Genomic DNA, 25,931 nt, shown 5'->3' on the forward strand with positions numbered 1-25,931 from the left:
GCTTGACCTTTGCACTTGAAGTTTAGTTTGACTGGCACTTTGCTGCTGAAAGATGGCATGCCGTAAATCCGATGACAGGCTGGCTGTGCAGAGGCAATCCATGTCTTGCTCTTTGCTTCATGTTGTCCACAGTAAGCTGTCAGTTAGCCATGTCAGAGCTAATATGGCTAGACACAGAGAAAAGCAGGTCAATGTTATCAGCTCCAACACACTGCCCTAAGCTTTGTGGTACTGTCCATTTGCAGACAATGCCATTGACTTTTGCTTTTACACTAGAACTAATCATCTGGAATGAATTGGGATGTTGATACAAATCTCGTGGTCTTGCTTGCCAGAGAAGCCAGACATGTCTGTTGTGAAAATGAATGGCATTCAGTAAGGCTTACGTCTCCTAAAATAAAGCCACAGTGGGCTTTTACTGTAAAGCCCAGTGTGTACTGTAAACTGTACAAAACCTCTTAAAGGTGAACTATGCAGGAAGCTTTGGCTACTGCTTGTAAAAGTAAAAGTGAGAGCTAACCCCAGCTTTGTCCACTTGGTGTTTGGCCTTACTATTTGTGTTTTTCAGTTTTTGTAATTTCCTTTTGGATGTTAGTTGCTTACTGTCTTGTTACTTTTTTAAAAAGGTCTCATCTTTACCTGTATACTGCGCCCAAGATTGTCATGAACACAGCAAATAAGAAAATACAGGCAGAGGGTGGAGTCTCTGCAGATAAATACACTATTACCCACTTCATAAGTGATGATAATAATATACATTGGTTTTTTTTGGGGTTTTTTTACAAAAAAAAATGCCTAGTATAGCTTTTAACCATTGATTTATGCTTTTGTCTAAGCTTCATTGTAACGAGAATGTGTTTGGTACTTACAATACGTCCTGGCACATTTTTTTTTTTTTACATAAAATTGAAGTCAACAGTCTTTTTTTCCAGTAAAATGTAGCACAGGTACAATTCTGTTTTCTCTCTTCTTATGTTACATATTTTCTTGTTTAACTTGGAAGTCCAAAATCTAGCATTATGTTGTGTCTATTGCTTTCGCTTGTGCAGTTGAAAACATGAGCATTTTCGCAGTTTCAACTGGCCCTCTTAGCACAATGGCATGGCTGCAATAAAAGCAGTTACATTCTGAACTAATTTCTTACTCCCTAAGTGTCAGAAAATAATGAAAAATGCTTTTCACAATTCCTTAAAACTCAAGTCACTCAACTCATGTCAATAAATAGCTTGTTAACTTAGGCCAAATTGAAGAAACAAAACAAAACAAAACAAAAAACACCAAGCAGAGGCTAAGCAAGCTTCAGTGTCTTTGGAAAGCTGCAGGGGCATCACTGTGCTCAGTAAGATGGTTTTTTGATTCTGCAGTGAATTGCAGCTAACCAGAAGTGAGGGATAGTCTCACTTTTTGAAGTAAATTGCAGCCAGAAAATTTTGGCAGACAGTTGGTAAGAGTCCTGTGACATTTGGACCTAGGTTACAATTTTTTTCCCCCCACCTGAAACACATGAACATGCCTCTGTGCCAAAGAAAAATCTAATTTTTGCAGCAAGCTGCACTTCTCCACTGCTGTGTTTTCGAGTAACAGTTTAAAACCAAAAGATATTCTCTTTTTTCCTAAAAAAAAGAAAAACAGCAAATCTGCACAGTGGAGAAGCTGGAACTAGATGTTTGTAGGACTTGCTAATATACTTAAAATCACAAAAATCTGATTGTTCATCTTAAATGCCATGCTCATGCATTTAGTGAGAAAGCCAAATTTAGGGAATGCAGTTTAAGTGTACATCTCTAATGGTTAAATTCTTTTTGAAATTTGGTTCTTTGACAGGACATATTCTTAACTTGCAAATATGTCAGCTCAATTGGATAAAATTAAATGAGTGTATGATATGCACGGAGAGGGCAGAAGTTCATGTTTACCATCCATCCAACCCTGAATGATGAGACGTCACTAAATGATTTGCAAATACATATTATATCCTTAGTTCACATTCAGTGCACATTCAAGTTAAAGTTGAAATGAAAACAGTTGAGTCATACTTGTTGATATCTTCTTTTTCATTTGATGGGTTGGGTTCTGTGTATATAGAGGTGTAAGGGTCAAAAATTGCAAATTCCCATAACTGCATGCATGCGCACGCATCTGCAGAGTGAGTGTGTGTAATACTGAGTCCCCAAAGCAAGTCTTCAATATCCAAGTCACCCCATGGCACTGCATGGTTGATTGCACATGCCACTTCGCTGAGGGTTGCCCCGGTTCACAGCTTATAATTGCCTTCCCCTTCACAGGTGCTGCTTCAGTAAATATGACAGCCTCATTTTAATGTGCCTTGGAAAACACAACCCAAACACTGATGCCGCTTTGCATGCCCGAGCATATCGCTGCAGGTGTCGCCTAATTATATCACCCCCTTGTACTCTAAGCTGATCTGTAAACAGTGGGACGATCTCATCTTCGCCTCCTTGCCCATCAACTCATCGACGTCGCTTTGATTGATGACAGTTACATAGAAAGCCAGCACCCCTCTCATGGTCCTAAAAGATAACACTTGTCCAATACTTAATGGAAATTTAGGTCTTCGGGGTTGTTTGGTAAGCGCCATTTGTCAGCATGAGGAAAAAACTAATAAAAATTCAGGAGTTTTTGCATCTTCAGGAAAATTATAATTTAAATTACCCCTGTACCTCTAGTGTTCATTCTGTTTAATCACAAATTATTGCTTTGAACTATTTACCTAATAGTTTAAGCAGTTTTGGAAAGAAATTATTAAAGTTTCCTCACCATCTTATGTGAATTAACAGTTTGTTTTTCCTTTCTCCCTATGTCATATTTAACATAACCACTGCTGGTGAGACTGATTCATTGACGCCGTCAGGTCATGTCCTCTGTGTCCACTCTGCCCAGACAAGAAACGATAAGATCCTCCCCTTGGGAATACTGAGGATGGAAAGTGACGGTGGCAGCGATGGGAAAATGTGTAATCTTTCCAAAGATCAATGCCAGTCAGTCGACAGAGGCAGATGAACAAAAAGGCTGTGAGGTTTCTCTCTCAGGCTTATCCTCGTCATTACAGTGATAAGGACTACAGAGATGGTGACATGTCAGACTTTAGTGCAGCTTGACATTTCAGGCTTGGATCAGTTAGAGATGCTGTCCGTCAGAGATAACATGGAGGATGGACGAAGCCTGTGTGAAACCTTTCACTGCAAACATGATGGCGCGTAGGTGGTGTCAGCTGTCATGGATGTTTTTTTGTAGCCTTTGAAAATCCCTAAAATAACTAGTTTGTGCATGTAAAAGGAACATTTCTCTGTAAACAGATATTAAGAAATATTGCAGATTGATAAAATTAAATTCCTGTCAAAATTGCATAGATTTTCCAGTCTCATTACAGCTACTTTGGTCCTTTTATCTGTGTTACTACTTTTTTAATTTCAGCTTCAACCCAAATATTTCAATATTATAAATATCAACCCAAAGTTATTTTTCTTGTCTGCATCCGGCCACAATTCTCCATAAGATCACAGTAGAAACAAAGACTTTCTCATAACTCAGTGGATGAACCAGATGCAATCAAAAGTAGAACAACTTGAATTTGATCTCGCTTTTCGCCTTTCAGTCATTAAAGGTAGAGATAGTTTATGTAATTATTGCAGTGTTAAAAACACTGGCTGAAAATAGTTAAGAAATTAAAAAAAGGGAAAATTTGAGTACTTTTTTAACAGTTTCTTCCAGTAGAAAACACATTTTGGCTGCAGTATTTAGATCCTTGAAACCACATTTATATTGCTTAAAATCACTGTGTTGAAAGTCAAATCCATTTAAGATATCATAATAAATCACACATAAATTGTTCTATACTTAAATGGTTTGTAGTACTCTTTCATCAAATATTTCATCAACTGCAGCACTGTGATGCTGTGACAGCGAGTCCTCAATTATCTAAATAGCCCTCCACAAAATTTCATTTAAGAGCCAGTTTTTCCTTAGATCTTTCTTTCGTATTGTAGTAAACACTCTTCAGCCTCTATTTCCTTTTCCTATTTAAATACAAAATCATTTTGCAATTCCAATCTTCCCAGACAAAATAGCCTTGTTGGGTCCATGAATGCTGATGTTTTAGGTTCTCCATCCGTCAGACCTGCCATGCTTTAACAGTGTTAAAGTGGCGATTGTCCAGAATTTGTGTGACATTAATGGAACAAGATGTGGGGTGCAATATTTACCTGTCAGCAGCGCTGATAGAATCACGGCTCCTCTGATAGTTGGATGGATGCTTCGTGGCACAAAAACACCACCCCCACTCGTTTTTTTCCCCTCATATATCTCACCTTCTCACCTCCACCCTCATTGCTTCAATAATTTATTTGGCAGATATAGTATCTCTGTGCTGGGGAAAGGTTATGATTGGTCAATCACTCCTACATGTTTTATTAACCATTGGTCTACCAGGGACTGTTTGGATTGTAAGGCATGGCAGACTAATGCCAGAGGCAATGCATCCCTCTGGCTTTGGGAAACTTGGCTGCATTCAGGAAACTGTGGCTTGAATGGCTATGTGATGTGACTGTGGCTTCATTGATGTAGTGCCAGTGGCCACATGTTGGCAGCACTGCTTTGAGCTGGATGTTGCAGCCCAGGAGTCACTGAAGCATCCGACATTTAGGTCAGCTTACATTAGATACACTGCACTGTACATGGCAGCTGGGTAATGCTTTGAACCAAACCAGCAATTGTTCCTCCTGGGAGGTTTTTTTTTTACTTTGATCAACATAGTATTGTGCTAGAGTAACATTTGAAAATATGTTTTATTCTTTTTAGAATTTTGATACTTGTGGTACTTTCGAGTTGTACTCAACAGAGTGCAGTTTAAAAACATCTTTGCCAATAAAAAAAGTTCTCTAGCTGCTTTCACAAGGAGTTCAGTCTGCAATAACTTCTTGTTGTTGCTGTTGAGTTTATAGAACTTTTTTTGCTCAAAACAGCTGCCTGCTTCAGCTGGAAATGCTGATGAGAACTGTGAGAGTGAACCAAAAAACTGTGCAATTTATGGTCTTATACAATATTGCGCCCCACAAATGGCGTCATCCCATACGTATTTAACGTAAAGTTACACACTTAAAGCAAAGTTACGTAGTTTCAGATTCAGGCGTGTTAAGTTGTGGAAAAGAAATTGGCTCTGCAATCATTCTTTACTGGAATTAGCTAATTTCACAAACAGGAAGCATACATTAATACACTACTGTCTGAAAAAAACACGCTTTTCTCTGATTCAATTTCAGGAACAGTACACACACTCAAACTGTCTTTAGTACAAAATGACCCTTTAGCCCCAGTGTCATATTTCCCACAAATTCATTCAATCTTATTCTTTGTGTTTTTCACTTTCTATGGATGAGACTTGCATAGCAATGACTCCTCACACGGCCAGGGGCCATCCAGATTAAGTAGGATGTGTCTGCTGAATATTATTTTCTTTTGCAAACGGCATCATGCTGAATTATTCACAAAGATTTATTCTTTTAAAGCGGGATTACGTCTGTCATTTCCCATTCGGTGTCGTGCGGAAAAGAGCAACTGCTGATGAAGTAAATGTAAATGAATGCATGTGAGTTTTTCCATCAGTGGAATAAGCTGCTTCTTATTGAATATTTATCATCGAGCAAATGAGTAAGTGGTGAGTCACTCTTTCTGTCGCGGCGCTAAAATAATACACTGTCGTGATGATTGTAATTAAGGTGGCTTTACGCATTTACATCATTGATATACGGCTGACTTTATTATAGAAGGAATTAAAGCAGAGACAAACAGCAGAGGATGTTTCTGGGCCTCGAAATATTCCATTTTAGTTCTGAAAATGTGTTAGAATTGCAAATGAAGAAAAAATTCATGAGCTTTAACTAGTGTTTTTGGATGTTTTGAGCATGCAGTTATTGGGGTTAATCATGTGATGTTGAGCATAGTCATACATAGATTTTTTTAATCTAAAATCAGTTTTTTCAGACACGGTTTATTTTAAATTTTTGCAGAAATAATTCATCTGGTGGTGGATGATAATGACTATGACTGCACAGGGGCAGTAGATGGTGGTGTCCTCACTCATTTGCTGCAAACAACGACTGCATGAATCACCCTCACTCTTTCTCTCGCACTCACACACAATCAGTTTGTTCTCTTCATCCGTCCACCACATCCTGGTGGAATTAAACTCCTTTTTGAAAACAGTTAAACGGTTACATTTAATGAAGTGGTGGATCAATGCTATTTTTTTCCTCTCACTCTCCATCCCTTTACATCAGTGTGTGTAAACACCACTGAGACACACTAGCTTGCCTATTCCCCTTTCCCATCACACCTTCCTATATTCCACTTTAGAGGGCTGGAGAATTGGAACTCACATATGTGGACATTTTTAGCAATTTTCTCCTCAGTTGCAGTTTTTTACTGTATAATGTGTCGATTCTGTGTGTCCGGGTTTCCTTACAGCTTAAAAGCCTTTAAAACACTTTGTTTATATAACCAAATGAATGAGATTTCAAAAAGCCTTTTTCCAACAGTAGTTTGGCACATGGGAGATTTATTTTGTCTGTTTGATTAAAGTAGATTATAATGAAGGCATTATAAGAAAGCTATTGTTTTGGCTGTCTATCCTGCTTTTCTGAGTAGAATTATTTTTCCCTCTTTATTCCCCCTCATAATCTTCAACCTCAATCCTTCACATAGTGTAGAAGTAATTTTAATGATATGGCTATACAGTGATGTCTATGCGCAGAATTTTAGACCAACTTGAACATTTTAGGATTTGTTTCTAGTATGTTTGAAGTTGCTGTGAACATGTATAGCTCATGAGAGGTTGTGCATCTTCCCCTGTAGCACCACACCTCCCCTGTGCCTCGGTCTCATCTCCCCTCCCTCCTCACTCCCTCACTCATATCCACTCCCTCTCATCTTCCCTCCCTTTACTTTGCAGTGAGGCAGTCAGTGCGTCTGAAAGAGCAAGAGAGAGCCACAAACTGTCAGAGAAGAGCAGAGTTTGCTCTGCGTGCCTTTCCACTGCTTTCACATGGGTCCGTATTTGGGAAGAGAGAAGAACAGGAAGGATTGAGATCAGCTTGTGTGGACTTTAATTTTTGAGTCCACTTTTGGAAATTCTCAGTTACCCCTCGAGATCAGAGAAATCCTTAATGACTTCAAGCTCCTCACAAACCTGAGGCCAACACTTCTTGCTCTCAACCTCATCCCATTTTAGCCTACCAAGACTGGATTTAGGGAGTGAGCGGGCAGTAGGTGGGTGCCAGGAGGCGCCCGGCCCGTGCGTGTGGGCCAGTGTAGAGCTGGAGTTGGTGGAGGGGAACTGGAGCGCAGGGCCGGGTGGCAGCGCTGGTCCTGGCGGCGTTCCCGAGGGCGAGGAGGCCGACTCGGGCTCCGGGTTCGGGTCGGGGTATGGTGGCGTGGAGTGGGCCGAGGGTGGAGCAATGCTGAGCGCGATTTGGGAAACCGAGGGGCTGCAGACGGTGGGCATTGTGGTGTTGGTGTTTGCTTCCATCAAGCTGCTGCATCTCCTGGGGCTCATCAGCTTCTCAGAGGGTAAGACACTGATGGAGATGGAGGGAAGAAAGGACATAAATGAGGAGAAAGATGGCACAGAAATGGAGAAATCATAGCTGAAATTGAAAAAAAAAAAACCAATTGCTAATGCATTTTCAGTACGAGTTGCTCTTTGGTTGCTCCTTTAAAATACACTAAAAGTTACTAAAACAGTTTTTGGAAAACTTGACAAGTTAATGGAGTTGATGCCAGAGCAGGACTCAGTGGCTCAGAAAAAAAACAAATAGACTGTCTTATCTTACAAGCTGAAGTTATGAGAGCGGAAAATGTGACAGAAATATGTGAGAGCTTGTGATGTGACAGGAGCGAGGAAGATCTCGCACAGGAAAGATGTGTCAGTTCAGACAGATCGAAAAGCGTGAGAGGCAAGGTCTGATTGCATTTCCTGAGTTGAGGAATGAGTTCATCTTCTCTCTGTTTATGGGGGTTGTCTCTTGTTTTAAATGTGTGTACAGTTGTGTTAATTAGCTCAAAATACACTCAAATTACAACTTCTTCATGTGTAAGCACCACATTGTGCACTCGAGGCAAACCTGTCATACTGTACGGGCACAGTGAGGCTCACTAAGCACAGAATGTCTCCAGCCTAAATAAACAGTTTAGTTTGGATCTACTGCAGTCGTCTCATTATATAAAGTAGAGCAGCATAGTAAGCAGTTTGAGCTCAAAACCAGCCCATCCATCAGACTACTGTTTAGTAAACACGCCTTATTTTCTAATTAGAATAATCAATCAAGAGACTCCAAAGCTGTAAGCAGGGACATGAAAAAAAAGTGTAATAGCTGGAAAAAGCTGACCTGACCTGAGAGTAGTGTTTAGATGGACCTCAGAGGTGTTAGCGTCTGTGTATTGGCTGTGGTTTTGTTATTTCAAAGGCACATGGGAGCTGTGTTTTCATTTGGGATGACTGTGAGGCTCATGCGTAGTTTACATGCTTCACTAAACATCGGTGAGTTGAAACTTGCTTTCCCCTTCGCTCTGCATTTACAGATGCAGCCGACGTGATATTGATTGTTTTCCACGGTGAGATGAAACCAGCATGTTGTGCGCTGTTTGGCCCGATGGTTCGATATGTATTCCACACAGGTGTCTCAGAGTGTAATTACTTACAGAATATCTGCTATCTGAGCCTGTGGTATATGTGACGAATGGTCAATACAGGTATTGATGTTGTACTGAAGTCATGTTCAGGAGATGAATGGGAGCATGGAATATCAAAGAGAGGGTGATGGGTTTAAAATTGGTCTGAAATAGGGAAATACTGTTGAGAATGAGGTACCACAGAACTTATCCAACATATTAGCACTGGTGTTCACAGCTTTAGGCAACTTAGACACTGGAAATTTTGTGAGTTTTATGTTCTTTTGGAGTGGGAGGAAACCAAACTCCATGTATAGGCAAAAACATCAGACAGAAAGGCAGTTACATTATTTTGTTTATCAGTTATTCTGTTTATCACTTTATTGATTATTGAATTAGTATGTAGTATGTTGCCTATTTCTATTTCCTAAGTTCCTTTTTTTATCCAACCAACAGTGCAAAACTCAACTTTGACCATCATATATGACAAAGAAAAGCATCTAATCCTCACACTGAAGAGGCTGAAACCAGCAAATCATTGATATCATTGCTTGACAAAGAAGAATAATCAATCGCAAAAAATGTATTTCAATAATTGACTTTTTAATCTGTCTTTGAGTCTATAAAATATCAGGAAATAGTGACTTAAACTATCCACAATTTCCCAGAACCTAAGGTGACATCTTCACATTGCTTTTTTTGCACAACCAACACTTTAAAATGAAACAACAATTCATTTTAAAGCAGTAAAAGAGCAAAAGAAAAGCAGCAAATGGTATTTCAAAATTTCTAGCCAACAAACATTCATAATTTTTGCTAGATAAGACTTAAAATATTAAATCTCTAAATTACAGCACTTATCTCAACTCCATATACTGTAGAAGGAGCAGTGCAGTGATCAGAATCCAGGATCTACTTGCTGTGCAGTGACAGTCCTAACCACTAAGCTACCGCGCTGCTTCCCTTAAAACCCAGCAGTCACAAGAATTACCTTTGTTGACTTTTTTGTAACACAAATCCCCTTTTGCAGCTGTCACCTCCTGCAATAACTAAAAATGTTTGTTTATCACCTTTTTATTTTTGTAAAACCTCTGGGGTAAATGTTTCACTGAGCGTACACGCTCTGCTTAACATTCATACAGTCAGACATGTCCGCAGCTGGGAGCTGCCCAGTACGATCACATCCCTCTGCTGCCGGCCACCTGAGCAGCTCCACTGAGGCATCTGAGGATAAAGGTCTTGCTTTAAAAGCCTATGTGTGGTAAATGCAGAGGGAGTTTCTCAGCTGGCCTGCAGATCTGAAGTGGCAACTTTCCAATGGCAGCAGAGAATGCGAGCTGAGAGTGTGGTCTGGATGTATTTTGCACCGTCTCACTCTTTACTGTAGCGTCAGCTGGTAGCAAAAAGAAACTGCAAGCTTAGTTACGATCAAGTTGCAGATCACATATTGCGAGCAGAGGGCCTCACGTATGGCCAGCAGGGACTGTACAACACTCTGATCACGTCTGCTGCAGATTTTAAGAACTTGAGAGCTCAAAAAATAGTTTATCAACACCCTTTCCCTGCCACTGGCATGCTTCCATGTTGGAGAAATATAACAAGATCATTGCATCAGCCAAAGCAAAATCACCAGAGCAGTGTACTGTGAATATGAGCAAGGCGGCGAACAGCGTATAGAGTTTAACAATGAATGTAGCTAGACTGATGTGTGCTTGTATTCCTGTTATTTATCCCAAGGCTAGAATTTAAATTTCACTGCAGCTGGCTAAATGTGACCCAGCTTGGTTACTAATATGACATAATGAGCCCTCTTGTTGCAAAATCTATTGCTTTTGTAAAAATTTGGACTTTGTCATTATCTATCACATTTCCTAGTCTGATTTGCTTGGATCCTTTGTGGCACACAAGAGACAAATTTCACTTCTTTCCCTCATAAACACACACATACACATTTCTACATACTCTCCTACAATGCACAGCCATTAGTGCAAAGTGCTGAGCACAGCCTCATAGGGTGCAAACTAATCAGCATGTCACACAATGATAAATACTTCTCTGGTTCAGCCGTACGCAGCAACACCCCCAACCCCATGTCCCCTCAATCACACACACACATTCACAACTACACCATTAGTTGAACAGGGATGGAACGCCATGTCAATTTGGACCCGCCGTCTGCTATTATGGAGTGGGAGCGCAGGGAGTGTCTTAGTGCTGATATCCATCTAACAAAGTTCTCGTGTTCTCTGTGTCCTTGATGGGGATTTATAGCCTGGCAATAGAGAGAGTTAGTGTCAGCACTGACCTGCGCTGGTTTTGCTGCCGATTGTGTGTTTTCACTTACAGTCATGAGCAGGTCACAGCAGCTGCTAGTGTTGGCAAAAAAAAGAAGTTTTTGCAAATTTCTGATGTTTTTTCAGTTGTAGTTAGTCTGCATTAGCTTTAAAGGGCTAACTTGGCTAGTTTACCATATTATTTCACTGTCACCTCAAGCATCCTGCCAAACCCCTTTCAAACTCTCTATATGTAACAAAGGAACAACTAGTCAAATATTCATAGTGAACAGCCAAATCTGATTTGACTGACATAATTCTGAGTCGGGTAAAGCCTCTTTATAAGACGTTGTCAAGCAGGGCATCTTGAATGTAATCGGGCTCACCCTCAAGATTAATGGTGGATGTTTTTTCATGATGAATAACAGAGATGAGGAGAAGATTATGCGATCAGGTCAGCAATATCCATTTTTTTTAGCTGGCGACACAGCTGGAACATGCAGCACGTGCTCGGCACCACTATTTACAGAACATTATCATTCATCAGTGTAAATGCCCACATCACTGTCGTGACCGTTGTCAATCTTGATGCGGACAGCCCTTTTATCTTATTTAATCAAGGCTACAGCAGATGTACTTAAGTTGTCATGAAGCATTTTAAACTTTAATTAGTTAGTGGTTAAGGGCCAACCATTGATCAGTCTTCATCTTGTTGTCCTGTATCAGATGCAGGAAGTGTTTCAGGTTTACTGTCATCTAGCACTTGAACAGTCACTGGAGGAATGTGAGAAAACATGCTGCTCCGTTTGTAGTAACAAAACTTTGAGTTTGTAGACTCAGACCTTTGAACATCAAACAAGCCTGTTGAATTTTTATGATACAAAATTATGAATGACCTTTTTGCTATTGTTTGGTGGCATTCAGCTGTGATCTAGCAGTTCTGACATGCTTGTCATTGATAATCACATCATGAGAGCTGAAAAGAGAATTACAGTTATGTTTGGGACTCAAAAACTGGTGGTGCTTGTCATAGTTATGTCTTCATTTCCTGTGCAGGTATTTGTGGTGTTTAAAGGCCACCAGTGAGCAATTTGAAACACTGTGAAATATTGAAGTGTGTTCTTCATTTGGTTAAGTGCAGAAGTGTGTACATCTCTCTCTTTCTTTCTCTCTCTCTCTCTCTCTCACACACACACACTGGCTTGTGGGTGTGATATAAATTTCATCTTTATGGGATTGTTTTCTTTGTCGAGTCACACATCCATCATCAAAGTTGAGTCAGCGGAAGTGTTTAGCATCTTTTTCATTATACCAGATCACAGCATTTTAAGATCTGCCCAGCTAATTTATTTGGCAATGTCCACTGGGGGAATAAATTGTATTATAACTCAAGAAAGGAAATAGGTTTTAAAAGATTAAAATATGGAAACACTGGACCAGTTGCAGGTGGTGAAATGTGAGATATTTTGCAAGCAACTCCCCTGCTAAATGTAATTGTTTCTCCATGTGCAAAGCAACAAAGCATTTTAAGGACAACAATCAACTGACCCAATTACCCTTTGGCTATTTTCCATGAGGCCTATTGAGAGCGTTGACATGATTGACTTAACCTTTACTTGAGTTTCCTAAGTTACCTGTCCCTCTGCTGTCTTTAGAAGAAGGGCACGATGGAGGAGCTTATTGAAAGCAAGCAGACTCTGCCTGTCAATTTGAGTTGGGAAAAGCAAGGACAAGTGTCACTCAAGCAATCGATTTTGATGAAAACATCGCAGATAATAAATTCTGATAGGACAAGGATGACAGATGCTTCTTAGCCATGATCTGATATGGATGATTGCTGTGCTTAAAGGCTCCCCATCCAAGGGAGCTGGAGGCAGATTGTATTCTTAAAGATGCATCTAATTAAATGACCTGTGTACCACAGCAGTGCAGGCATGCAGTATAATGTACAGTGCCTGTAAAGCACAAGCTTATCCTCAGATGTTATTAAACATGAATATGTATATAATATGACGTTGTGATATGAGCCACGTGGCCATTTGACGGTGCAGATTCTGAGGCTTTCATTTAAGTGATATGTTGCATAGTTAAAGTCATAAAAAGACAAAAATCACTCTTTCATAAACCCTGAAGTATCTCTAGAGCTTTGAAGCTACCCACGTGTTATTCATTTCTCAATCAAGGTTACTAACCAACATGATCATGACTTTAATTAGCCAACAAAATGAATAATCATGTTGCCACATGAATCCAGCAACAATATTTTCTATAATTAAACCAAGGACATATATTCTCATGCATAATGCAGTGGATCCTTGCCAACAATATAGCTAATTGCACCATTTTTTCAGCTGCAGTGAACATACCAGGCTTTATAGTCTCTTCTAATTTCCATAGATGGGAAAAAAAACTGTTTGAATGTTTCTTTTGTGAAGTCTGCATACTGTCTTCCTGGTTCAGATTGATCTGCTCTGTTTCTGACTCTACCCAGACTGAGTTCATAACTAAATGAGGATAACATTTCAGATGAAAGAAAAGTGGTGGAAATAGCCCAGTTTTCCTGCAAACTTTTCAGCTGGGTTCACTAATGTAAAGAGAACTGCATATTATACATCATCAGCTGTAAAGCCAGCCAGTCCCATCTTGCTAGATAATAATAAAACTTTTCTACCGAGTCATAGAAGATGTTTATTGAAAAGTAAAGACAAAATAGATCCACAGCAGTTCAGAAAATAACATCATGAATTTAGATCACTTCAATTGTGATTTTGATTGTGAATAACACTGCTTATTAAAAGCAAAGAGGTGGAAAAGGTATAGTCTTCCGGCAAACTTCTCAGTTGGGTACACTAATGTAAAGAGAAAATGTAAAATGTAAAAGTCCCTCCAGGAGTTTGCAGACTGTTTTTGTGATTTCACGGCAGCTTTTCTAAAAAAAAAATCAAAAATATTTTAAGGCTTGTTTTGCAATGAAAATGAAAGGGCAAGTTAAAACAGAAAAAAATAGTTGTGATGCTTGCTCAAATTTAGAGCTTATTATGATGAGTGTTCTGCTTTTTCCCATAGAATTATAAGCTGTTTTTGACTGTATGTGGGTGGATGGGACGGGGGCAGCAGCATCTGATCCTTGGCTACCAGCTATTGCTAATCAGTGCTAAAGGACCATCTCAATGTGAGCCACTCTCATCATGCTCTCTCTGCCCGGCACAAGCCAACACAACAGCAGCAGCCAAACATCGGACATTGAGCCGTTAAATGGCCTTGAACAGTCTCATACTGACAGCAAAACAATTTGACTCTGCCATCAATCCCGCTGATATTTGCTGGGTAACATCAGCTGTGTGATGCTAACAGTTATTCCTGTAAGTGTGTGTGACTGTCCCAGGCGCAGTGGCAGTCACATGATAAGTAGAGAGAGAAAGAGAGGGGCTGAGTGTATCAATACATGGCACACAGCTCTAAAGTGAAGTGAGATTTTACTTCTCTAAAATAGTAAAAATTGGGGTAAAGTTATGGTGATTGAAAAAAATTGCAAGGTTACTCAGAGTTCATGGTGACTGGCTGAATTCACGTGATTGTTGCAATTGCAGCATCACAAAATCCTGGAAAGGGACAGAAAGTGCTCACTTGGTTCTATAGTGAATCTCATTGCCATTGATTTCTATTGCATACTGAAACCATTAACTAGCCTGTAATTGCCAGACAATTGCAAAGTAAACTGGAACCTATTATCAATTTATTTGAGATTTCCAAGGGGTGTTATTAACAGAAATATCTGCCAAAGCAAATAAAACATGAGCTCAAAGATTCATCTGGTTTCCAGGCAAAGCATTAACTGCAAAGAGCTTGGGTATAATCTGATAAAATATCATACAGCATCAGCTGTAAAGTCAGTTAGTCCTTACAAAGACCATCCCACAGAATCTTAGCAGCAGGCTTCAGGTGTGCAATTAAGGGACTAACAGTTAGCCATATATTACAGACAAAATACTATAACTTCTCAACATACCAATAGAGGATCTACATTGCAAAGTTGAGAGGATATAGATGCACAAAAGATACACAGCAGTCCAGAGAAAAAAAAAAAAAACATGAAGATCACTTGACTTGTTTTAGCAAAATGAGCCTGGTGTTGCAGACCATAAATCATTCTGTCACAAAACTGGCCAGCACCTTTGCATCACAGTAGTGAGTAAAAGCCTCATTATCATATTAGTAATAAAGTTATTGAACAAAGTAATTGACCCTCAAGCCAAATGAGTTTCACTTTTGTTGACTTTCATGGGAAGTTTTTCCACAGTCTGAAATCTCAACAGACGCCATACTGCCTCAGTTGGGATATTTTGTTTGTCTTTTGGCTGAGCTACAGTATATAGAGAGAATTAGATTTTAGTTCAAAAGTGATATTTTTGGATCGCAGGCTGTTTATGTGAGATACAAACACTGAATATCTTGTCAGAGTAAAATCCATGAACTCACTGATGTACTTTTCGGAGTGACTGGTAGCACTGGTGTGAGTTTCCTGTTGGTGACTCAGATACAGATGACTCACTTGGCAGTGCTTCATACAGAATCTCTCCTCCTTTAGTACCTCGAATCCCTTGTCCCACCCAATCTTCTGCATGATTGGTGTGGAAAGGGCAGACCTTTTCTCTCAATGCTGGAGCAAGGTTTTCTTTAGATGGACACACTTCCAAGTGACAAACGATTGCTATAAAAAGCATAGACTGCACTTTCCCCCAGATTCCAATAAATGCCCCAGCCCTTGATGGTGTGTCATTATGGCCAGCGTGAGAGCATGCGCTCCCTCATAAAGAACCTTGACATTCAGTCCCCAGCGCTCCAGTCAGTGCAGTCAGTCACACTCAGTTCAGAACAACAAATGACAGCATTTTAGTTAATGTCCAGACACTGACATTTCATACCCTCAAACTTGCTTGTTTAAACTCATTCCAGCTCTTGTAAGTGCATGAAGCAAATCACACCGTAGCAAACTGCACTAATGGCAAAAAGCAATGGCTAATGCATTCTTTTTTGCCAGTAAAGAGCTACTGTACTCTGTGCTACTTTATCTTTTGTCTTGCAATTGCTAACCTGAGGGGAATAATCAAGGCTTCAGTCCATTTGGCTGTTTACACAGATCTATTCCCGCTTTGGTTGGATTTATTTGCATCTGCCTTTCATCATTGGCAGTAAAGCACACATCTTGATGTCACGTCCCAGGCTAAATTAATTCATATCTCAGCAGAAAGTTTTAAAATGAGCAGAGGGGTTTTTTAATTCAAGATTATTGGACAGACAGTTGGTCTTTGTGGTCTCAATAATGTGCCCAATTGGCTTTGGTTTTAAGACAGGCCATGCAGTGACCCTGCCTGCCTCTTTCTCTTTTTTCGTAAGTCGATTTCACAGCCATTTTTCCTGCTTGCCATAAGGAACTGGAGGCTGTTTTATTAAATAACAGCAATGACATATCGCTCTCCCTGACTCCAGTCTTAGGAGCTTATTTGTATTTGGGCACACCAAATGGGAACAAATGGCAGATCTGTATCTACCTCCCTCATCGTCCATGTGATTTATCTGATCTAAAATGAGGCTTTCTCATTACACAGTGGGGGCTGTGTTTGAATTACTTTTCTTTTATTGACTTGGATCCTCAGATCTAGCACTTGAAAAAGCAAAATTGTAATCAGCAGATGTCCACTGCTGGCAGCTCTGGTATTCTGGATGTTGGCTATAATTTGTTTTGGAGCATCAGAAAATATTTGGTGGTACAAAGGGGAAATCATTGCACCCAGGGAAAGGCAAAGTCAGCCATTGCAAAGGAGCTAGACGTTTAATCTTCTGTCCTGGGGCAGATTGGGATATGCATTTATTGTTGCACTTCCTCTCACCTTTTCACAGTTCACTCATTTGATAGCAGTTGGCATATTTCTATTGGGATTATTGTTCTGAGGGAAGGATGTAAACAGCCATATGTTTTCTTCACTGCACGTCGTACCACCAGCTTCTTTTTTATAGCTTTAGATCCCACTCACCTCCAATGACCGTCTATATGCAAACATTTCTAAAATTTATTTCAGCATGTAAAGCTGAGAAGCTGAGGCAAATGATGCAAAGCTCAAAATATTACTCATTGCCAAAATTTCCCATTTCAGTAAAGCAATAAAATCATCCTCTGTGGAAGGTAGATGTAGCCTAATTATTCTTGCATCACATCACATAGAAAACTCACTTTCAATTAATTCTTTCCATCTAATTTTGCTTTTCTTCTATTCTTTAACATGCTTTAAGGAAAATGCATTTCCATTACCATGCTGTCAAATACAACAGCTTGGTCAGTGGCCGTCAGCGCCTGACCCTGATGCACAAGGCACCCTTTAGTATCCGTATGACACTCATGGGGCTTTCAACTAATTCAAATGACATAATATAAAAGTCTGTGTACAGCGGGTGGGACGGATAGTTGATGAGTCATACAAACACAGGACTTTCCTTCAGGAGACTGGTGTTTTTGTCATGTGTGAAACAAGTTTTTTTTCAACTATGGTTAACCTCACTTGACATAGAAGTCATACGTCATGCTCATTGACTTGCATATTTTGTAAGTTAAGTTCTGTAACTTACTAGCTTAACCAGTTCAAAGTTGTGCACCATCTTCCCTACTGATTACAGACTGCAGAAGCTCTAAACCCTTCTGTCTCACTACGTGAGAGATGTCAAGTGTCAAAAGGCACATTGTCGCACATTTTGTGGTACTGCCCTTCACTTCCTAGATTCTGGCCTTAAATGTGTGACTGGTACTCAAAGGCCTATGAAAGAACCATCCAATTGGAAGCTGGACTTGACTTGGACTTTCAGCAGCTCACATTCCACTGTGTGCTTTCCGACAGCCATGCAACAGTCCTTGATGCTGAGGATGAATGTCATCAAAAGACTCATTTTAAAGGAATAGAAATTAATGTCTCCTCCTTTTTCAAGAGATGGATGGCTGACATGATTTCAGTCATACAGATGAAAGGAGTCAGGTTCTTGAGATCCAACTCAATCAAAAAATTCTTGGTTATCAAGGACCCATTTCCTGCTTGTCAGGGAAGGATGAGTTACTCACTCAGCTCATTTCTCATGGCCACCGCTGGATTTCTGATGCACAGCACTTTTAGTAAGCACTTTGTACAACTGGTAGCCTTTTATTATAATTATTATTATATTTTATTTTCCTTTGCTTATATTTTTTTTCCTCTACACATTTGAGTTTGCTGTTAACTGTTGTTATTGGTTTGTCTCATTGTTTAAAAAAAAACGCATCACAACTATTTAAATTGATATAGCTAATTAACTGTGTAATTTATGGAAAAACATACTTTTCCAAAATGTGATCTTTTTTATCTTAACCTTTTAATCAAGAAGTTTTGTTACCTAAACCTAAAGAAGTTTTGATAACAAAGACTCAGATACCTGTGAACATGGAAGTTTGTTTTGAAAAGACACTAGCATTTAATGAGAGGAAATTGACATGGAAACTGGTACGTCCAAAACTGATGCTAGAGGGTTTCCTAGAGTGTTATTTGGACGCATAGGGCCACTGACGAAGCTGCCATATTTCATGATTTTGGAGTGACAACATGTGGATGTGTAAACATGCCATTATCAATTCTTCCTATGTTTTGAATTTTAAAAAAGAGACAGAGGGATCATATATATGCAAATGTGTTGACTGAGGCATCACTTTTGCAAAATATTTGAACAAAATAGCCACTCATTTAGTATTGTGCTGGGCAGTGACTCATGCCAATAACATTGGTGCAACTTTAAGCTGGCAGGTCAGATTGATATCACACTGTCCTTTTTTTTTCTATTTTTTTCTTGGAATCATGCCAACATGGATAAAATCCACCACTGGCCAGGCTGCCAGACACTGCTCATCTGCTGTCCTTGTTCATGTCTCGCTGGGTGTAATTTCAGTTGATTGCGAGTTACAAAGTGTCTGTCACATTTGTCCCTGTTTCACTTGAAAACAACATGCAACCTTGGGACTTCAACGCTGGAATGAGGTGTTAAAGTGACCGTGCTGTCTGCACACTGACCCAATAAATATTTAGCTTAGAAATGATCTCCTATCCCCCTGGCACTTGCTTATTGACTTAGATTTAATTTGCCCATAAAGGCTTTTGCCTCTGGATTTGTGTTATTGACCTTATTTGACTTTCTGTGAATGTTCCATGTGTACACTGTTGCTAATACCGAGTTGACCTTTAGAAAGATGGGAGAGTTTAAATTCAAAGTCAAAAGAGGTATTGACCAGCCTGCATAGCATGTTGCTAATCATTAGCTTCAACCTAAATATCATTCAGTTAAACTCGCACTTTTTCCCAGATGTCATTATGAATTTTGGTTTCTCCATTGATGGAAGACGATTTTGTTTTAGTTTGAAACACCTGCAAATTATGAATCCTCAGAGTTTTTGTAAATGTTATTCATTTGAATGCAGTCTTATTTAAATCTCTGTGGATTTCAATCTGTCTGAATCATTGCTGTTGAAAGAGACAGTAGTTCCCTGATTCTGGTTTTGAAGCCATCTGTCTCGAGATCCACAGGTGTCAGATGAAGGTTTTAAGAGATTAACACCTGGGAGCCACTGACTTAAATACAGTGTGAGGACAGTAAACATGCCAAAATATTCCTTCGAAAGTGTTCGTCTTTCAATTCAGTCAAGTAATCTTACTTTAAGTGTCCATGTTCTTAGTCATTGCCATGTAAAACAAACAGTTTGAATAAATCAATAAAAAGAGGAGGCATTATCAAAAACAGTTTTTTAAATTATCATTGAAATGATTTTGAATTTCTATATTTGTCCAGCAAACAGCATCAAGGGTGGTTTGATAGGGAACCCCCCATGGAGTAAGACTTTTTCTTGGTCCCAGTTGAGATTCAGCTCCCTGCTTCTTGCAGCAATGAATTATTTCTGAACTAAACCAGTTTGAATGTCAACCAAAGAGTTACATTAAGATGAAGAAAGATGGGAGGGCAAGTGCTGGCGACCACCGCCAGATACAATCACTCGCAGAAGGGACTTGAAATGTCCCAGAAAATGACTGCTGATTATGCTGTGCCTAAAGCAATGATAAAATCAAACTGAAGCCCAAGAATTTAAATTTAAATTTAAATCCCCCTGATGTGTTAATATCAGCTTAAAGCCTGAAAGTAACTTTTAACACATCTAACTAATGCTGCTTCGGTCTGCAATCATCCATACCTGTTTGTGTCTATGTTTACATATTTAGCCCTTAAATGGACGACAGTAGACACAGTGCAGCCTTGTGATGAACTCGAAACCCTGAGATTGGTGGTTGATTATTCTGTGTTGTGCTGCCAGGAGATGGAGCAGGCTATATAAGGAGTGAGCTCAGGTTGAGATAAGATCGGTATTGAGTTTGGTTCAGGTGTTAGGTTTGTCAGGATGGCGTGTCATCAACAGTGGGAGGTTATTGATGGGAAGTTTCATTTGACAGTTTGGCATGTTCTGAGCCACACATCAACATCAGTTACTGCCTCTGTGAAAACCACAAACAGTTTGCTAATGTTTGGTGTAAAATTTCACATGCTGTACCTTTGCTTGTAAAGTGTCTGTTATCAGCGAGGAAAACTTTATTTAAACCTTCTGTACAAACATGGCACTTTTATAGGAAACACTTCTGCATTTGTTTCTGAAATTATACACTTATTAAGGGGCCGCTGAGCAAGCAGCTTCTAAATTGACTAAATGCTGATCTTCACTACAAAGTATTTGTGCTATCATAAACTTCTGTAGCAAATCAATGAAAGAGGCTATATATGAATCTGGTGACACTGATGTGTTGGTATACCAATATTTATTTATGTTATGTGTACATGTAAGACTGTACATACATCTGTTACACATTTTTGATCACAAAGAATACTAATGATGTTGAAGTGTGTTTGAATCAAAGAGCTCATCTTGTCCAACCTCCAGCTATTATGCTTCCCATCTAGAGTTTCTACTGACTATTTAAATGTTTAATGTCAGGCTCATTTTTAGCTTGGCATGATCCGCTACTTTTTAAAAAAAGCTCTTTGATTACAAACAAACAAGGCATAATTCAAGTATTGTTCATTTTAAAACATCTGCCTTAGGTTGAACATAACAGATAAAAAAGAATACAAACAGATTAAAAGCAGAGAAACAGAACAAAAATAAAATAATAAAACATATGATACATTTAGATTAAAAAAAACAGGGCTATCTTAAATCACTGTAAACATATTTAGTTATGAAAAAAGAGCTTTCTTGTCTTTAACAAGCTTCACTTACATAGTCTTACATAGAATTGTAACTCTTTCTTTCATTGGTTCAGACTGGGTTTAGTCTTATTTATGTATAAAAAAAACTTCCTCCGTAACAAGACAATATTGAAAACAAATTCTACATCCTTCTCTATGTGATCTGATGCTGGCGTGTTTAATGCTGATAAGGAAAACTTAGCATGCTAATATGATTAAATGTTTTCTACTTGACCAATGGTTAAAACGTCCTTTTTTATTTTGTATTTTGTTAAAGAACGATACATTAGTTGTAGTAGATTTGGCTGGACCACAGAATGTGAGTCCAGCCAAATCTACTGAGTGAGTGAGTGAGTGAGTGAGTGACAGACACAACTGGTTGTGGTAACTGATGACATAAGTGTTGGTGTTTCCTCATTAGCCATTGTTGTTTTGTAACAGTTTTCCTCAGTGGAAATGGCATTTTTATATATTTTTTTTGTGTGTGTTTACAGAGAATAAACAATAATTTGTTTTGGGTGTGACTTATCCCGGCTTTATATCAGTAGAGGGAAAGTCCACTAGCTGCTCTGCCTTTTATGCAAAAAAAGGCCTATGCTAATAACATTATCATATTATATATGTGGGGCAAATGTGTCGTCCTTGTGATTCATAATCGAGCCAGATTTTTGTAGCGTTACGTTTCTTACATGTTGTCACCAGCTTCATATGAGTAGAAGAATGCTGCCACTTCTTGTTTCAAATTAAAAGCCCTCCTTTCAAATTAAAAGTGTTTCAGACATGGTCCAGCCAAAAAATAGGCTTTGACCTCATCTTGTTTCATTATTTAAAGGGGCTTTCACATTACCTGTGTGGAAACAGTCCATTCAAGTCAAAGCATTAAGTGAAACCAAGAGAGGTCACTGACACTCATTCAATTAGACGAAGTCAGCTATTAACTGTAACACAGAGCCACTCTCCAGGCGTGGTCAAAGATCTTCAGACCACAACTGAAGCTGTATGGGCTCACATGCTTGGTGCTGCCGCCTGTAACACTATCATGTAAACTGTCAGAAGATAAGTTGTGCTCCCTTGGAGTCATGGCCTACTTTTGTGCGCCCCGCCTTCTTGGCGCCGTGGCGCTGAAGGGACGGCGAGGAGCTGGTGCTAAATTTTATAAGTTAAGACCTCGTCCTCCACACACACACACAGGAACACACAGGAGAAGCTCTTGAGAGAAGACACATAGCGCTGGTATCACACATAGAGATGTAACTGCACTATTTTAGTCTGATAACGTTTTGGGAAATAGGCTTGCAACAACTAAGCAAGAGAGGAAATAATATGCAAGGACTGATAAATGCTATCAATGCCTGAAATTAAAAAAACAATCTCTTCTAATTTCCCACAGATTAAACTTAGACATCCCCTATCATAGATTCATTTAATAATTTTAATTTGAACCATCAACTGAGGGGCTTTTGCAGTTACTGTATTAAATTCATCCATCCCATGTGGCCCTCCAGGGCATCATTAGCCTCCGTGTAGCTCTTACTGTACATACACCCTCATGCCACAACAAAGAAGCAGCAAGCTCAGCGGCTCTGTTCAACAAACTGCATGCTTCAGCGAAAGATTTGACCCAAGATTTATTGATATCACGCAGCCGTTCGTGGTCAGTTGAGGACATTTAAATTTGCAGATGATATAGATTTATCAAATATTTATTAACCACTCCTTTTCGCTTCATGGATCCAATTGATTTAGGACTTGCAAGGTTTTACCCTCCAGCTTGACTTTACCTTTGAAATAAATTACTCCTGAGTCACAAATCCTGAGGGAGTATAGCAGCTGAACTATGATTGATCAGTCTGGGCTCATTTTTGAGGGTAATATGCTCACATACATTTTTCAGAATTTAAGTATTTTGCAGCTTTGTTGGCTCATTGATGAAGAAGATACTATGCAATCGAGCATTTTATGGCTATAGTCTGCGAAGCAAGTAGCGCTGTGTCCCGTGGTAATTATACTTTGCTGAGGCATTTGTCTTTGTTTATAACCCTTGTAAGACATTCAATCTCATTTTCTTGTATAGCTGCAGGCTAAAATGGCTTGGGGAGCTTTGTTACCCAAAGGTGGCTATGAATTACATTTCTGATGAGCTGCACAGTCAGCTGCAACCTTTCCTTTATATTGTAGCAGCAGGCACCCAACAATCCGCTGAAGTCAGGTCTTTTCTTTCAAGGAAGGCAAAAGTATGGCATGCCTTTATATGTACACACGTAATGTTAGAATCAATAAAATGTTTTGACTCAATTTTTTCTTGATATACTTGATTCTTCAGGACAACAACACCCATTTATGTTCTGTCTTTATCAGCAAAATATTAACCTTTGACCTTTGTGGTTACCAGAGCACAGCACGAGCCGTCCTCTCTACATTATCACACTCAAGCGTCTGATCCATTTTGTCAATAAACTAAAAGGGCAAACATTAATCAGACAGCCATGACTGCATGCTCTTTTCCTGCCTGATTAAGCGCTGTGTCACTCACACTCTGCTTTATTCCACTTTAAAGATTTTCATTGCCTTCATGTTCGTTTAGCTTTTCACCAACAGTCATGCTTTCAGTTCTATTAGCGATGGCACAGATCGTTCGCTCTTTAACTTTGCACTCTAAATCACTTATTGTTCAGGTGCTTAAGAATATACTGAGGTTATCAAACTCACCTTCAGCTTCAAACTAGGGAAGATGTCTTGGTGTGCAAATAAAGCCAGCTTGCTGTCGAGACCAATACCACAAAGAAAGGCAACATCTGTCTAGTTAAAGCTCAGCGAGGGCACTCAGACATCTCCTTTCCACTCAGGAGGAAAGGTGTGTGTCAGGCAGGTAACAAGAACAGATGAGAGTTTCACTTTGTGTGTCTTTATCCTCTAAATCTCCAAGTTTTTGTGTCATTTTAGAGGGCAGAGCAATATGAACTGTTCATAAGCTAACAGCATGACTTAACAAAATCAACAGTGGGCTTTTTATAAGATTTGTTGTGCACCAAAATGCCAGTTACTTTATACAAGAGCTGTTGACCATCTGCTCATATGTGCTGTGTTTGATTTGGCACACTGTAATGGGTCAAAAGGCTGCAACCAAATGGGATTTTCACTTTACAACCTTCTGTCAGGGGTCCTTGCCAGCTTGGCAAAAAAGGTGTTTGGCAAGATTTTGAAATTAAAGGAAATCTGACTTAAGGTCAAGTTTGGTTAAACTCTCTTGAACGTTTTGCTGGGCACCTGAGCAGCCAAGTGTTGGATGGCCTGCCATAAAATTTTGTGCAGACATTTAGGGTGGCAAGAGAATGAATTGTAATGACTGACTGTTCCTCTATTGCCACCGGGTTGACATTTATGGTTTTTAGTGTAGAAACTGTTAAATGGATTGCCATGAAATTTGGTACAGTAATTCATACAGCACAGTATAAACTGTAATCTTTTTCTTGATCTGTTAAAGGTACAGTTAAGCTCCAAAATCAAACATCCATATCCATAGAGCACATAGTGCAAAAAAAGAAAAAAAGATTTGAATTCAGTTGTGTTTCATGTAGTCGTTATACGTTTCGATTTTGCAGATGGGTGAGGACATTCCGACTTAACTGACCCAAAACAACCTTGTTGTCATGTACCATTTTTCTCTTGCCCAGTAGTTTTACACTGAGCCATCCTACCACTCACCGCCAATTTTCCACTGGACCTCCATGATGTTGCCTGACCAGGTTGCAGATTTATGTTGCAATTTTCACAGCTTCTGTTAAAAGATGTAATTATTAATACTAGGTCCCTTTATAGCCCAGGTTTATAATGGCCTCTTACAACTCCCACCCTCCGCCTTCATGTTAGTTTAACTTCTTCTACCTTTGCCATTACTTTTTTGCTGTTGCTGTGATTGACAAATGGCTCGCTGCACTCGAGAGCTCACCCTAATGCCCACTGCTGCCATCAAACCTCACACTAAATTTTTCAGAATAGCCCAGAGCGGGAGGGGAAATGGGCTTGTGAGCTTTTAGGCAAGACTGTGAACTTATTACTGAATGACTTTCATACTCACAGAGTAGTGCTGCATAGGACATTTGCGTTTTTTGAGTTGTTTGTGTGTATTGTGGTCATCAATTGAAACCTTGGATAGACCACTTTAGTTTATTGATCATGCTGCTTTTGTAAAGCTGATAGGAGGAAAGGTCTTGTTAAGAAGCATGCTTGGCTATGTGTGAAAAGAGTTGACGCCTGAAGAGTTGTCACATTAGACCCTAATGTGAGGTCACAGGCTCCATATCATATTCAGAACCTGGCTTTTACACTGATGACCTACAGTGTGCTAAGGGACTTGTTAATAAGTAATGTAACCCAGTGAACTACTTGCTCGTGACTTGCAGCAATGCTATAATGAGGCAGCATTGAACTTGTGCTGCCACTGTATATGTTTACACAGAGAAACAAACAAGAAGCAAAAAAGGAAATTCCTTCTGCACTTTTCATCTAACTGCATTAGCATTTTGCCTGAAGCACCTCTGTGCTTACTGTATCTACAGATACACAGTCTCTAGCATAGCTGTCATAAGAGTCCACAGCCATGCTACATAGCAGCCAAATAGAGTGGTTATTTTGCCACCAACAGTCAGGATTGCCCTGGTTCCCTTGACAGAA

General features: G+C 39.4%; 1 protein-coding gene across 8 annotated transcripts in view; it reads left to right on the forward strand.

Moving 5' to 3' along the window:
- kcnip4a (potassium voltage-gated channel interacting protein 4a) overlaps positions 1–25,931 on the forward strand; it is a 155,230-nt gene that overhangs the window by 110,849 nt on the left and 18,450 nt on the right. The window contains exon 1 of one of the 8 annotated variants that reach the window (XM_042511815.2): positions 6,962–7,584. The exons of the other annotated variants lie outside the window; for them this stretch is intronic. Coding sequence (XP_042367749.1) covers positions 7,473–7,584 — 112 coding nt within the window. The 5' untranslated portion in view covers positions 6,962–7,472. Of the gene's footprint in view, positions 1–6,961; positions 7,585–25,931 lie in introns of those variants that run through there. 8 annotated transcript variants of the gene reach the window in all.

This window comes from Plectropomus leopardus, chromosome 23 (assembly GCF_026936395.1).
Source record: "Plectropomus leopardus strain MGB_pleo_1.0 chromosome 23, ASM2693639v1, whole genome shotgun sequence".
Classification (NCBI taxonomy): Eukaryota; Metazoa; Chordata; class Actinopteri; order Perciformes; family Serranidae; genus Plectropomus; species Plectropomus leopardus.